We start from the raw sequence: 14,034 nt of genomic DNA on the forward strand, positions 1-14,034 counted from the left end.
ATAACTTATGAGGCTTATTGAACAAAAACATGTTAAAATGAGGTTTTAATAGTTTCAGTGATCTTCGTTTCTTATCAATTCTTATAAATATTTTGGAGAACTTGTGTTTACAACACAGTGGAACAAATATTAGGACTCATAACGTGATCATTTTTTCTTTTCCAGAAGCCGAGTTTTGTCTCTGGATTAAAATATTTTTAAAAATATTTGATGCAAAACAAATGATTACAACAAACAACACACTTCTATATTTAGGGAATAAAAAAAAGAAAGGATTGACTAGCACTGCTCCAGTAAAATATAAAACTTACATTCATGCAGTTATGAAGCTTAACTTTAGTCCTGGCTTAACTGATTTGCTCAGAAAGAAAACACGAGTTTACCTGTGCAGCGTATTTTATCTCATGTTTGAGCTAGCTGGGACCTAAAGACTGCCTTTAATCTCCTTATGCACACCGAATGTCCTCCTTCATCACTGAAGCTGATCTCAAACCAGCATTCAGACTATCAACAACACTCACATGCTGCTCCATCTGCCTGCCCACAGTGATGGAGCCGTGACACAGCTGGTAATAACTTTTGGCTGGTCTGTGGAGCCTCCTACTGGGCGATGGGAAGGTTTGTTTTCTTGCCACACTGTGCAGGATAACCAAAAGCACTGTGGAGGAAATGATGACCATCCTCCACAGATTCATTAATGAATGAGGTCAGGGCAGGCGTTGCAAGCCTTGCTGGCCACTGTGCTGCTGGTGCAACTGCAGGATGCCATATCCATATTTCACCTGGGAAACTAATAAGTCATAAAAGCAATATCTATCCTGAAGGGTAACTTTAAAGGCACCAAACGTAGCATTGACAGCTCCTCATGCAGCCACGTGGATCTCACGTTCGTGCAGTTTGCATGATTAATCCAGTTTATGGATAGACGTGCACATATGTGCTCAGTAAAATGTCAAACTACACAGAGCCTGGCCACATAAAGCCTGAGGTCTTTCTCTGGAATATCACAGGCATCAAATTTCTGTTTTGTTTTGATATATACGTAGTAGAGCCAGTGGAAGTTTGCTCATGACTGATGATACAAGTGCTCTGTGTGCTGCTGTCTGCAAAACTGGCAAATCAAACAAGCAGTGACTCTTTTCAACTTTCTCCAACTTAAAATGACCGTCAGCAGCTCAGTGCTGGGCGTCTCTGCTCATACCAAAAGAGCACTAAGTCACGCTAATTCAATAAAATAACCAACCTGTCTCTTTCTGTTTCACAGAAGGATGAGCAGCTGTGAGGAAAGAAAATCGAGAAGAAACAGCATGACTGTGAGAACACAGAAGAAAAGAAACAACTTTAAAATCAAAGTTTGAAACTCAAAAGCAGGAATCTTCAGGTTTCTACACTCCGACCTGCCTCCATCGTAACTCTTGATTCAGATAAAAGTCCTTAGACGTCACAGTTTGTGCATTCCCAAAACTTTTCCAGCAGACACTGCATCATTTCTGCAACACCAGTTCAGTTTTCGTGGCTTCAGGTGAAGAGCAGCGTGTGTCAAATTTGCATTGCTCCTGAACCTCGAGCTCAACCCGAGACTTTGAGCAGAAAGTCAGCAGCTCTAATGCTGTCAGATCGCGTTTCCCTCTATGATGCACGCTGAAGGCTCCTGCTGAACGTTCCCAACATTCATCACAAGAGGAATCACGCTTTCATGAGTTCAACATGAACTGTGGTAGAAAAACACATGAGGACGGTGTTGTGCAGCACGACTTAAAAGTTTTGGGTGCTCTGTCATGTTTGAGCTGTCAGGCAAGTTTGTCTGAGTTCCACTTTTAAATGTCAGCTTGTGAATTTTCTGAATGCAATAAAACTGAGACACACTGCAGATCACAGCACAGTCGATTCTGCACAAATGTAGTCTGTTATATATTCAAATGCATTCATTTAAAACGAGTAGATGTTCCCGTTTTGTGAAGTCAGGACTCAAGTATGGAAACAGTGGATTTGCATAAAGATTTTTATTATTTGCTCAGAAAATATACAGCCTTCTACTTTATGTGCAAATGATATCCAGGGGTTTGTTTAACAGCTGTATTGACTAACATACTGTGTCTCATACTCTAAATGAGACACAAAAATATTTTCAGCTTTAAAAAGCATCCATGCACCATCCGTCTTTACCTTCCTCCAAAGGGCTTAAAGAAATGAAAGCCACTTCAGCCACAGATGTTTTACAACTGTGTGAGGCTGGCAACTCAACACATCTGTGTTGAGTTGCCAGCCTAGTTGTGTCTGAAAAGCTTGATCCCCATCCAGCTCCAGAGGTGGAAGAAGACGTAGACGGGGATGGTGACGGGCAGCAGCAGGCTGTAGAAGCACAGACTGCTGCTGCTGGTGCAGCCCTGAGGGAAGTTCTCATCCACCGCCGCAGAGTAGAACAAACCAAAGAGGGACACTATGGGGACCAGTCCCACCATCACAGACAGGGACAACATGTTTGCAGATGGGCTCGGAGGTAACGCGCTGCCGGATGATGATGTGTTACGTGCGCTTTGGTTAGAATGCCAAAATACAACTGAAAGAATCCAACACCTCAATTTTATTTAGTCAAACAGTTTTTTTAAAGCCAGCGTCCAGTTTGTTTTTGCTCAGGTCAACTCAAAGTGAAGGCTTTTCTGTTACTGTGCAGGTGTGTCTGAAGCATCTTTCCGAATGAGTCTGGCCTCCTGAGGGATCATGTTGGGAATGCCGTCGATGACGGGATAGGCAATGCCGAGCTCCTCGTTGATCAGCTCGTTGGTCTTAGGCTCGTATCTGTGGAGGAATAACATAGCAGAATAAGTCTTTCATAGCACTGAAGTGCTGACATTTCCTACAAACTGTGAATGCAGCAGCAGTAGCAGCTGTAGTTCATCTGAACTTAATAAAACCATGACACACACATGCAATGCTTGTTTTATGTTATCATATTTATGTAAGCATTTGCCCACAATGGGTGTGTGTAAAAAACACCAGCACAGATGTGCTCGTGTGCAGTCCTCAGGAACTCAACAACAGGAAGCTCGATGATCATTAATTTAAAAGTTTTAGGAGATAAACCTAAAAATCTAAATCTGATCTCAGAGAACTTTTCAGAAAAAAGATTCAGTGGAGGATACGGACAGTACTTAAATAATACAATTTACTGACATGTATTACAAAGTATAAAGTTTGAGAAGTATATACACATAAGGTCCTGAAGTCTGTAATGGTCTTTGTGGTGTTTAAGAGCAGGTTATCATCAGTCTATGGGGTCAAATTGTGAACCTCCTTCCTGCTGTTTGTATCATCACTGTTGGCAGATTCCAACTGCATCATCTCATCTGCAAACTTAACAACAACCAAAACTCGTGGTTAACAGCAATCTGAGGGCGATTAGTGAGGAAATCTAATATCCAGGTTCATCTGAACTCCAGTCTGTTTGGTGATGGTGTTAAATGTTGAGCCGTAGTTCACAAAGAGCTTCCTGGCGTAGGTGTTGTGTTTGTCTATGTGAGTGAGGGGTTGTGTTGAGAGCCACACAGATGTTCAGCTAAATCAGATTCAGGCATAATTTCCATTTGTTTTCACAGATGTAAAGTATCTGCGAAGGCAAATGACAGACCCTAATAAGCCAGCCAATCAGCAAGTACATCGCAGTGTTGCGTCTTCAAACTGGACAAGAACTGAACAATTTAAAAGGCTCAAACTGTTTTACACATTAGAAAGTGCGTGTGAGGTGGTGCCGTTTGTCCCGCTAGAGAGCAACGCGGCTGAACAACAGGAACAGAAAAAAGCAGAATACAGTGAGAGTAAACCAGAGCGTGTAAATAACCTGAGCACAGGTCTGTGTGTGTTACCTGAGCGGTTTCTTGGACAGCGGACATACGAGGACCTCCAGCAGGGCGGTGTCGAAAGGCGGCTGCGCTTCGTCCTTCACGTCCGTAAAGCTCCTCACCGGCGCGGAGACGGCAGCTACCCTCCGTAATAACGGCGTGTTTCTCACATTACGCTCAACAAAGAAGGTTTCAGTCAGCAATCTGCTCAAAACATTCTTAAACATGACCACAAAGTGCCTACCGCGTCCAAGTCTCCTACAGGAAGCATAAGTACGCGTGTAACCGTGAAATCAGTCCGCTTCCTGTGACTCCCTGGCCCTTTCGGGTTTAAAATGTTCCGCTTTTTCACTTATTCAATAAAAATATCTACCACGGGCTTGCTCACATATGCAAACTAACATACTATATTTAACACGGTAGATACCACTGCTAGTCGTACATGTCATTTGGTGAACGTTTGTTCGCGCAGTTTCCACATTTGCCCGCATGGTGGCAGTGTTCCACTGTTAGTGCCCCAGTGTTAATTTCATTCAAACGTATTCTGTGTGTGGGCTTTGACCAGATGTGGAAATAAAATAATGACAAAACATACAAAGAAACAATAAACATTAAATGAATGTGAAAAGCACTGATTTGGTCAGCTAGACTACACACCACATCACCATAAGGAGAGATCTCTATGCTGCCCACCATACTGTGGTAAATATCCTTAGAATAATAAAAGTCACGGCCACCCTAACAGTGGCTTTAAGTGAAGGAAACTAATGTAGATACACATTTTGTGAATTTTGCAACAGTTGCTGTTTGGAGTCTGATTTCTTTTAAGCCCCGTAGATGTCCCAGAAATGATTTCCCAGCAGGTTAGAGCCATACAATATTAAACATTGTGGTAGAGCTCAGTGCCAGCCAGGGCAGAATGCATTCCCTCCCATCCATGTGGCTGAAGATATTGCTCTGAGACTTTGTTGGCAGGGCCCCAACCAACTTGTTTTAAAACGGCTTCTAGCTGTAATATATCCCATATATATATATATATATATATATATATATATATATATATATATATATATATATATATATATATATATATATAATTAGATGGGCCTGCTTGAGAGGCATCCAGCATCCATCATCTCTAACACAGACTGAGGCTGAAATGATACTGAAAAAGGTCGACACCTGTTCAAGCCAAAATGCAGCACATGACTGGCTGATTGTCATTATTGGTCTTTAACAACAAAGTAAAGCAGACATGTTGAAAATAATACAGAAGAAAATATGCTCTGATGTTCAAAATGTCCCATTTATCAAAGAGATCACACTAAAGATGTCTGCTGACAGCAGAAAAATCACTGCCTAATGAATTCTGGGGAACATCTGGACATGACCGGCATGCCACCAACATCCTGCTCTAAATGAACATTTCTCTTGAAGTGCTGATGTGGGTTCACAGAGCTGTTTGGGAGGAGCATGAGGTTATTTATACCATGAATGAACAGACTCAGATTTTAAAAGTTTGTGTTTTGCTTTAATAGAAAATAATCTCATTAAAAATCACATTGACATTTTCAGTGTAACACATCCATCCATCTTCTGGGTGCTCGACACAGAGCAGGGGCGCTGCAGTCTGAGTTGGCCACACCTCCCTGTGCCTCTCAGCCACCTCCTCCAGCTCCTGTGGGGGACATAATCTCTCCCAAAGACATGTTCTCTTATGTGCATCCTGGGCCTGACCCAGAATCTTCTCTTGCTTGGAAATTTTGGAAACACCTCACCTAGTCAGATACCCGAACCATCGCAACTGGATCCTTTCCATGTGGATGATCCACATTACTGCCGACACTGCACAGATCTGTCTGTCAGTCTCCTGCTCCACTGTTCCCTCACTCTTTGATGTGACACAATCAGAACTCCTACTTTTTCCAACTGAGACGTGTGGACTCAGACACTTGATGAAAATCAGAGAAAAACATTTGAGATCCTTTGACCACCCTCTGCCCTTTGGTTCTGGCTGTATTCCAACTTCATGGTGTCCTGGAGAGTCCGTGTACTGGTTAAATCTCAGAGTCTCAGTTTTTATTGTCTCATACATATTTCAAGGTATAGAAGCGTGTGCCCAACCAGTCTAGATATAGTCTTGTTTGGGAATATGAGGGATCTGATCCTCCCTGAAGGACTGTAGTGAGAGCTTGGCTCACATCGAGTGGCAGCTGGATTCTCCCACGGTGGGAGAATCATCTATTCTGTCATCAATTCAGTTCATAGGTTTTATGAATTTTTAAGGATAGAAATTGTAACAAGCAAACAAAGAAAACAAAAAATGGACCAAGGTAATGTAGGAAGTAAAATAAATAAATAAAATAATGTTTTAAAGGTTCATTAACCTTTATGAGTGGGCCTCACTCATAACACATCATTCATATCTCTTAACCGATTTTCTGTGGTATTCGAAATATCTCGCTTTCACACTATATCCATTTTGAAATAACAGGTGTCAACACATCTTTGGCACAGTGGCTACAAAGCCACACTGCGGGGCTGGAGCTTATCCCAGCTGTCATCCAGCGAGAGGCGGAGTACATCCTGGACAGGCTGCCGATCTGCGACAGGACTAACACACAGAGTGGGACAACCACACGCTCTCACTAAGGCAAAGAGGCAAAGATACAACACCATTAGAAAAGACTATTGATTGTATGAGGCCAAGACTGTACAGGGTTTGGGTATAAATATAGAGGACGAGGAAACAATCTGATCTGAGGGGTCATGAGATGTTTTTTGGAAGAAGAGGAATTCCTCTGATCCTCCACAGATTATTTTTGATAATGATCACGTTTCTGTTTTTAATCTGGCATTTGTGTTTTCACCTGGAAATAACAGAGCACACACACACACACACACACACACACACACACACACACACACACACACACACACACACACACACACACACACACGTGGCACGGTCAGCAACAACACTCAGGTAGGCTGTGGCATTTAAATGATGCTCAGCTGGGCCAGAGTGTGATACAAAAACATCCCCACACCATTACATGGACCTGCTGATACAGGGCAGGATGACTTCGTGTTTTTTAACACAACATTCAGATCCCCAGGCAACGTTTTTCCGATTTGCTGTTGTCCAGTTTTGGAGAGTCTGTGTGAACTGTAGCCTCAGTTTCCTGTTCTTAGCTGACAGGAGTGGACCCGGTGTGGTCTTCTGCTGCTGTAGCCCATCTGCTTCAAGGTTTGACATGTTGTGCATTCAAAGATGCCTCTTTGCAACGCTGGTTTTAGCGAGTGCTTATTTGAGTTGTTGTTGCCTTCCTATCAGCTTGGAGCAGTCTCCCTATTCTCCTGTGACCTCTGGCATTGACAAAGTACTTTCACCCAGAGAACGGCAGTGCGCTGGATAGTTTCTCTTCTACAGACCACTCTCTGTAAACTCCAGATGTGGCTGTGCGGGAAAATCCCAGCAGATCAGCAGTTTCTGACGCGCTCAGGCCAACAGCCACGCCACATTCAAAATCACTCAAATCCCCTTTCTTCCCCTTTCTGATTGTTAGTTTGAACATCAGCAGGTCGTCTCGACCATGTCTACACGCCGGAATGCATAGAATAGCTGCCATGTGATTGGCTGATTAGATGCTTGCAATAATAAGCAGTTAAACAGGTGCAGGGTTTCTCAAACCTGAACATGACAGTGAGTCGACTGTACTCAGGTGGAGTCCAACAGAGTCCCTCTGGGATGTGGTGAAACAGGAAATGTGAATCAAAGAGCAGCAACTGTGTGATGCTATAATGCCGATATGGACGAAAACCTTTACAGCACGTTATTAAATTGATGCTATGAAGAATTAAGGCAAAGAGCCAGTCCAGTACGAGCAAGGTGTACCTCAGTGCTCGTCACAAGAAGACGAAGTCACTGGACTGTCTCTGACACCTGCACACTGACGTCTGAGGCATCATTCAGGAACAATGACACGATTTTACAGTAAAGTGATGAGTGGTGATAGTGGTCAGGCAGCGATGTTCTTGTACATGTTGATGTCTAATCTCAAACATAACCCGCTCCACAGTGTGCAGTGTAATCCATGCTGTTACAGAAGTGGACCTTCGCAGCACTGAAAACATGTTTAACGTGGAGTTACCTCGATAAGCCCCTAATCCTGCTTCATAGTACAGGTTCCTCACCTGGACTGTTTGCTTTATCGACTGCCTGCTAGCCTGGGTTAAAGATTTGGATTATGTACTTTTACTCTGCTCAACTTGTGCATTTAACTTCTTTCCTTTTGAATCTGTACAGATGCTGGAAAAAACCACCTAAAAATAGGAATAGTGTACTAGGAGTTTAAAGAAGGCATCTAAGAAGCCCCTTCTTTGCAAATGTTTTGCGTTAATATATTTTGTACTTACTGTTAGCTCACCAGTGCATTACCAGTGCACACACCATCTGTGCTTTGTTTCTCTTACAGTTTCCCGAGAGGCTTTGCATGCCTACTTCAAACAAATAACACTCAGTGACACACAGAGTGGAACTGCCAGAGAGTCAGATATAAGACAGAGAGAGATGAAAGTGTTGTTTGTCACATTTGAAAATTAAGTCTGAAACTTAAAGTAAGAAAGCCACAAGTTGTCAGGGCTAGTTGAGTTTTTGTTCGGTTTACTCCTGCCTGGAGAGATTGGGCAACAGCTGATCGGTCAGAAGAGGACGAACCATGCGGTGTCTAAATCAGCTGATGTTTTGATATTAACAGCGAGCGACAGTAAATCCATCTGCTGAGCAAGCCCTGAGCTTCTGGCCTGAAGAGTCTCTATTAGGCCAGTAGCTGAGGTGATCTTTGCAGCTGCCTTTGCCAGAATCATGCTGCTGCACATGCTGGGTGGCTGCTGAATAAAACATGCCTGTGCTTTGACCTCACAGCTGGACCTCAGCGACACGGTGGGCAGTCCTGATTTTAGGCCCTCAATCAAAGCATCCTCTAAAGAAAACCTTGGAGTCTGATGTAAAAACGGCCTCGCGCTTCTCCGCTGACAGCACAGCGGCCTCACCAAAAGGCAGCGCAGACTTGGCAGTGAAGTTAACGGGTCCCTGCCAGAGCTGATACAACGCTAATAACTTCGAAGCTTTCTGGCCTGGGAAAAAGAGCTCTCGTAATCTCTCTACTCAACACTTCACCTTGAAGTGGCTAGCAGAATTAGACCTTCACTCCTGCATGCATAAGGTCACATTTCCCAGTTTGAAAGACTGGCTGCGACATATTTCACCAGAGGTGTGCGTTCTTTGTAAAGGAGATCCTCAGAGACAGTCAAGTCTCTGCAGTTCCCTGCGAGTGGGGGACAGAGCGGTGCTTGAAAGGCATCAAAGCGTGGGCCATTTCACAACTTGAACGATATCTTCTTCATCAAACCTGATCCTCCCAGCGATGGCTGACTGAACGTTCATCAATCCCACGCCTCCTCTGAACTCACCACAGCCACTCACCTGTGCACCAAAGTTCTCATTGATATCTTCTGTGGCTGCTTCAGACGGTCTGTCTTTTTACCGGGAGGAGGTTTAAGAGTGACGAACAGTGACAGACTCGGCAGAGCTTTCACAGCTCAGTGGTGATATATGATGCTTCTTTTATTTCTCACATTTTTTCCTCCTAAGTAGCTGTCATGGTGAGCGCACAGTTTTAAGAACGATACAGTGAATCCGTGAAGGCTGCACACCTTTAAACAGGCTTGCGTCACATAATGGAACACTTACGCTCATTACTCTAAGTAGTGCAGGGCTCTGCCGGGGACCCTGTTAGCCAGGTTCATTTTTTTTTCGTGTTTTATACTTATGACTTTCATATGAGTATATGCACGCAGTCAGAAAGTTACTGTTTAAAAAGAGGAAGATGCACTCACTGAATGCTCACCGAGACAGCACAAGGGAGCGACTGAAGTGGTTTGTTTTAGTAAATCAAAAGTAAAGAACAAATAAAATCATAATTTATTTATTTATTAAAAATATGTTTATTAAGATTTTTGATATAAAGAAAAACAAAAAACAAAACGGACAACACAACAGCACGTTATGAAACGGCTGTGTGGAGACGGAAGATGGCTGGACGGGCCCCTCGGACCCTCTAGCGGGAACAGACGGCTGAAGCGGTTCCCCGGACCCTCCAGCGAAGACAGGCTGCAAATCCTCTGGCTCATCACACAGGAGCGGTTCTCCAGAACCTCGAGCAGAAATGCCGTCCTGTGGCGAACGCAGCTGCGTAACAGCGAGCTCCGTCTGCTGCTGCGTTGGTGTGGGGAGAGAGAGAGATAGCAAGCTCGGTGGCTCTGACGTGCTCCCTCCACGCGGCTATGGTGTGGCTCAGATAAGTGTCCATGGAGAACTGATGAAGCTGGGGGTTGGTTATACTCATTGCCTCCACCGCGCTCAGTCCCACAGCCATAGCCTGTAAGCTATCGGCCTGAGCGATGCGGTTCAGCAAATCAATCACCCCCTTCATCTCAGTCTTAAAGTCCGAGGTGGAACAGTCTGCCGGGTCCATGTTCTGGTCGCGATCTTCTGTTATGAATCGGCTGTGTGCAGGCAGGAAAAGGACCCAAAGTGCAGACTTTAAACAGCTTTAACTCAAAAGGGTAACAAAACTGAGACTACAACCTAAGCATACACAGACAGATCACACAGCACGATAAGGGTAGATCACGACACAGAGAAACACAGGGCTTAAATACACAGAGGAGCAATCAGGGAATGAGAGACAGGAGGGAAACACAGCTGGGACAAATCAGGGCTGACGAGACAGAGGAAGATAAACCAGATGCATTAACATGAGACAGACTTTCAAAGTAAAACAGGAAACATAACACAGAGACTTGACACAGCAACTATGGAACAGAACAGAAACCAGAAGGCACAACTCTGACAAAGAAACCAAAAGACTAGAAATGATAAATAAAGGCAAAAACCAAAGTACGATAATAATGAAAACTCTAAACTCTGGGTCAACGACCCAGGCACCCTAACACAGCAAGGGCAAAAAATTACACTGCATAGATACTACGTCAACACTGGCAAGATACAAAAATAAAACACTAGGGTGGTAGACCGAATTATCGATCAAAGAGGATTTGTTTTAATTAGTGCTGTCAGCGTTAATCTGGTTAAAATGGCGTTAACGCCATAGCCGCATTAACGCGGCAAATCTCCATTAGTGGATGCGGCTATGGCGTTAACGCCATTTTAACCAGATTAGCGCTGACAGCACTAGTTTTATTCCATGATCTAAAAATGGCTGCCACACATTAAAAAACTTACTAAGTTTGTCCTCTAATGTATACCTAATTCTCTCCATATGCAGTAGAGCAGTCAGTTCTGTCAGCCACATTTTGAATTGAGGTACAATGTCAGACTTCCAGAGAGTCAAGATAATTTTCTTAGCAATTATCATTCCAAACAGAATTGTAGTTTGTGCAGCAGAGCTGAGGTGTAACAGGGAAGAGGAGGATCCACACAATGCAGTTACTGGCTCTGGCTCTAATGTGCAGTTGTACATGTCAGAAAAAACATTTAAAGATATCCAACCAATAGTTATGCAATTTGGGACAAGTCCAGAATAAATGGGTAAGAGAGCCTTCTCCAAGTTTACAACGATCGCATATTAGACTAATGGAAGGAAAAATCCTGTGTAATTTAGTTTGTGAAGCACTTTGAATTGAATTAACTGATGCCTTAGATTTATAGAATAAGAATGGATCCTCTCCCACACCTCATCTCCAATTAGCAAACCAAGCTCTTCCTCCAATGCTGTCTTCAAAAAGTCCAATTTAAAAGTCAAATACTCTGAAAAAGCGTTCGCAAAACCAGAGACCAGGTTTTTAGAAGCCGGGGAGCTCAGAAGGAGCTTAAAAATTGGCTCCTCCTCCGGAAGAAATAGAAAGTTGATGATACTCTGACGAACATAGTTTCTAATCTGTAAATCAGGGGTGTCAAACTCAAATACACAGTGGGCCAAAATTCGAAACTGGAACAAGGTCGCGGGCTAACATTAATATTTATTGAAAAAAAAATCTTCCTCCAGATATAAGAATGAATCTTTTGTTATGGACTCAAACAAGTTTTTCTGAAAAACTGAATATGGAACAAGCAAAGCCTAATACTAAACGATATATATATTAGCTGTATAATACCAGTAGGCCAGCTCTGATAGTAATTTGGCATGGCTTCGTGGGCCAAATGTAATTAGGCTGCGGGCCAAATTTGGCCCGCGGGCCAGAGTTTGACACCTATGCTGTAAATAATGGAAAAAATGTGACGCAGGGAGAGAGAACTTGTTCTGCAACTGGGTAAATGATGCAAATTGCCTGTCAATATATAAGACTTTAAGAGTAAATATACCTTTCTGTGCCTCAAAAGAGGCGTCTAAACATGAGGGTGGAAATGCATGATTACGATATATTGGAGTATGGATCGAAGTGTCTGGTAGTGCACAACCTTTTTTGATCTGACTAAAGATTTTAACACTGTTTGAAACAGAAATTATTGACCTTGGTTCACGGATTAGAAGATGAAAAAAGAAGAGCAGGAAGGGAGCCATTCTCAACCCCTTCAGTGCCAGTAAGCAAGAGTTCTAGCATTCGCAGCCCAATAATAAGACTGAAACCGTGGCAGACCAAGTCCCCCCTTAAGTTTGGATTTACATAGATGAACTTTTGATATCCTGTGAGTTTTAAAGCCCCAAACAAATGGTTATACTACTGAGTCGATCAATTTGAAAAATTGCTTATTCAAAAAGATAGGCAAGTTTAAAAATAGGTATAAGAATTTAGGGAGAGAAACCATTTTGATTACATTAATGCGACCTACCATGGAAATAGGCAGGTCGCATTAATGTCCTTTTTCAGTTTTTCAACTTGTGCAGAATAATTCAACTTAAAGATCAATTAGAAGATCCTTAGGCAAGGCAGCACCCAAGTATTTCAATCTGTCTGTAACTTTAAAAGGCAAAGTTTTCAAAAACTCAACTTCCAGATTTGCTGTCAAAGCCACGAACTCACTCTTCTGCCAGTTAATTGTATAACCCGAGATTTCCCTAAACGACCTCACCAGATCCAATAGTACAGGAACAGATCGCTCAGGATTTGACAAGATAAAACAAGAAATGTAGTGCTTGATTTTCCCCAATCGGACAGGGTCAATGGAGGGCTCATTCCTACTGGCTACTGCAAGAGGTTCAATAGCAATTGCAAAGAGCAAAGGGCTCAAAGGGCAGCCTCGTCGTGTCCCGCGGTGTAAAGAAAAAGGCGCTGATCTATCTTGGTTAGTAAGAATGGAAGAAGTGGGATGTCTATATATCATATCAACCCATGATATAAACTGTTTGCCTAAACCGATCTTGGAAGCCGCCCAATGCCCGTTATACATAATGTTAGAATTGATCATTTATGAGAACCACAGACTGTATATAAAGAATGGACACAATACAGATCTGAAGAGTGAAGCCAAAGCTGAAGGTCCTGAAAGTCTGCAGTTCTTTAATGGCCAAAGGGCAGTTTGGAAAAAGACAGAAAAAATCCTTTACCTCCTCCATTAGAGACGGGACGCCTGACACCGACGCCTGTTTCACACCGCCAAATGTAGACTTTAAGTAATTTGATTACATGTAATTTTGTTCCATAACTACAATATAAAATGTTAAATTTAATGCTCAAAAGAAATTACTTGATTGATTTAATACAATTCACTATTAATTATTAAAATAAACATTTGATCTTGTGTATTTCAATTGCATTTTACTCAAAATTATGTCTTTATGCTTACTGAGGGTGAAAATAATTTTTTTGAGTGTAATGAAGCAGACTCGTTGACAACACTGTGCCGAGGCTTGTATCGCAGTGATCATGTGACTCGCTCTTTCATTTGTTATAACCAGAGGTGAAATGCTCCATCCTTCAGTTATTCATCTTTTCATCGGTCCAGCTTTGGCTCATATTGGAGCAGCCCTCATGTCAAAATGTGTGTAATCAATAAATGTTGCTAGGCAACCTGGCCTGTGACAGTAGCTGTTTAATTTACATCAAAATGACGTCCTTAGCATCCTTTGACATCCTGTTCTTTTAAAGCCCAAAATTCAGCATTATAAGCCCAGTTTAGCAAATGTCTGATGATGAAGTTTTATTTTAATTTTAACACATTTTTAACCTT

At 42.6% G+C, this 14,034-nt stretch overlaps 2 protein-coding genes across 2 annotated transcripts; both read right to left on the reverse strand.

Moving 5' to 3' along the window:
• Positions 1–1,988: 1,988 nt before the first annotated feature.
• LOC146666842 (phosphatidylinositol N-acetylglucosaminyltransferase subunit Y-like) lies at positions 1,989–2,480 on the reverse strand. Its single transcript, XM_085414981.1, has one exon. It carries the CDS (start codon positions 2,478–2,480, stop codon positions 2,268–2,270), a length of 213 nt encoding a protein of 70 aa, XP_085271107.1. The 3' UTR covers positions 1,989–2,267.
• A 44-nt stretch (positions 2,481–2,524) lies between these two features.
• Positions 2,525–4,136, reverse strand: pyurf (PIGY upstream open reading frame). The gene is made up of 2 exons (XM_085414980.1): positions 3,864–4,136; positions 2,525–2,799 (listed from the first exon to the last, which is right to left on the reverse strand). Exons 1-2 carry the CDS (start codon positions 4,064–4,066, stop codon positions 2,664–2,666), a joined length of 339 nt encoding a protein of 112 aa, XP_085271106.1. The 5' UTR covers positions 4,067–4,136; the 3' UTR covers positions 2,525–2,663.
• Between the last annotated feature and the right edge of the window lie 9,898 nt (positions 4,137–14,034).

Source organism: Rhamphochromis longiceps, linkage group LG7, assembly GCF_057381845.1.
Source record: "Rhamphochromis longiceps isolate RC_006_pf linkage group LG7, R_longiceps_female_GT1.1, whole genome shotgun sequence".
In the NCBI taxonomy this organism is placed as follows: Eukaryota; Metazoa; Chordata; class Actinopteri; order Cichliformes; family Cichlidae; genus Rhamphochromis; species Rhamphochromis longiceps.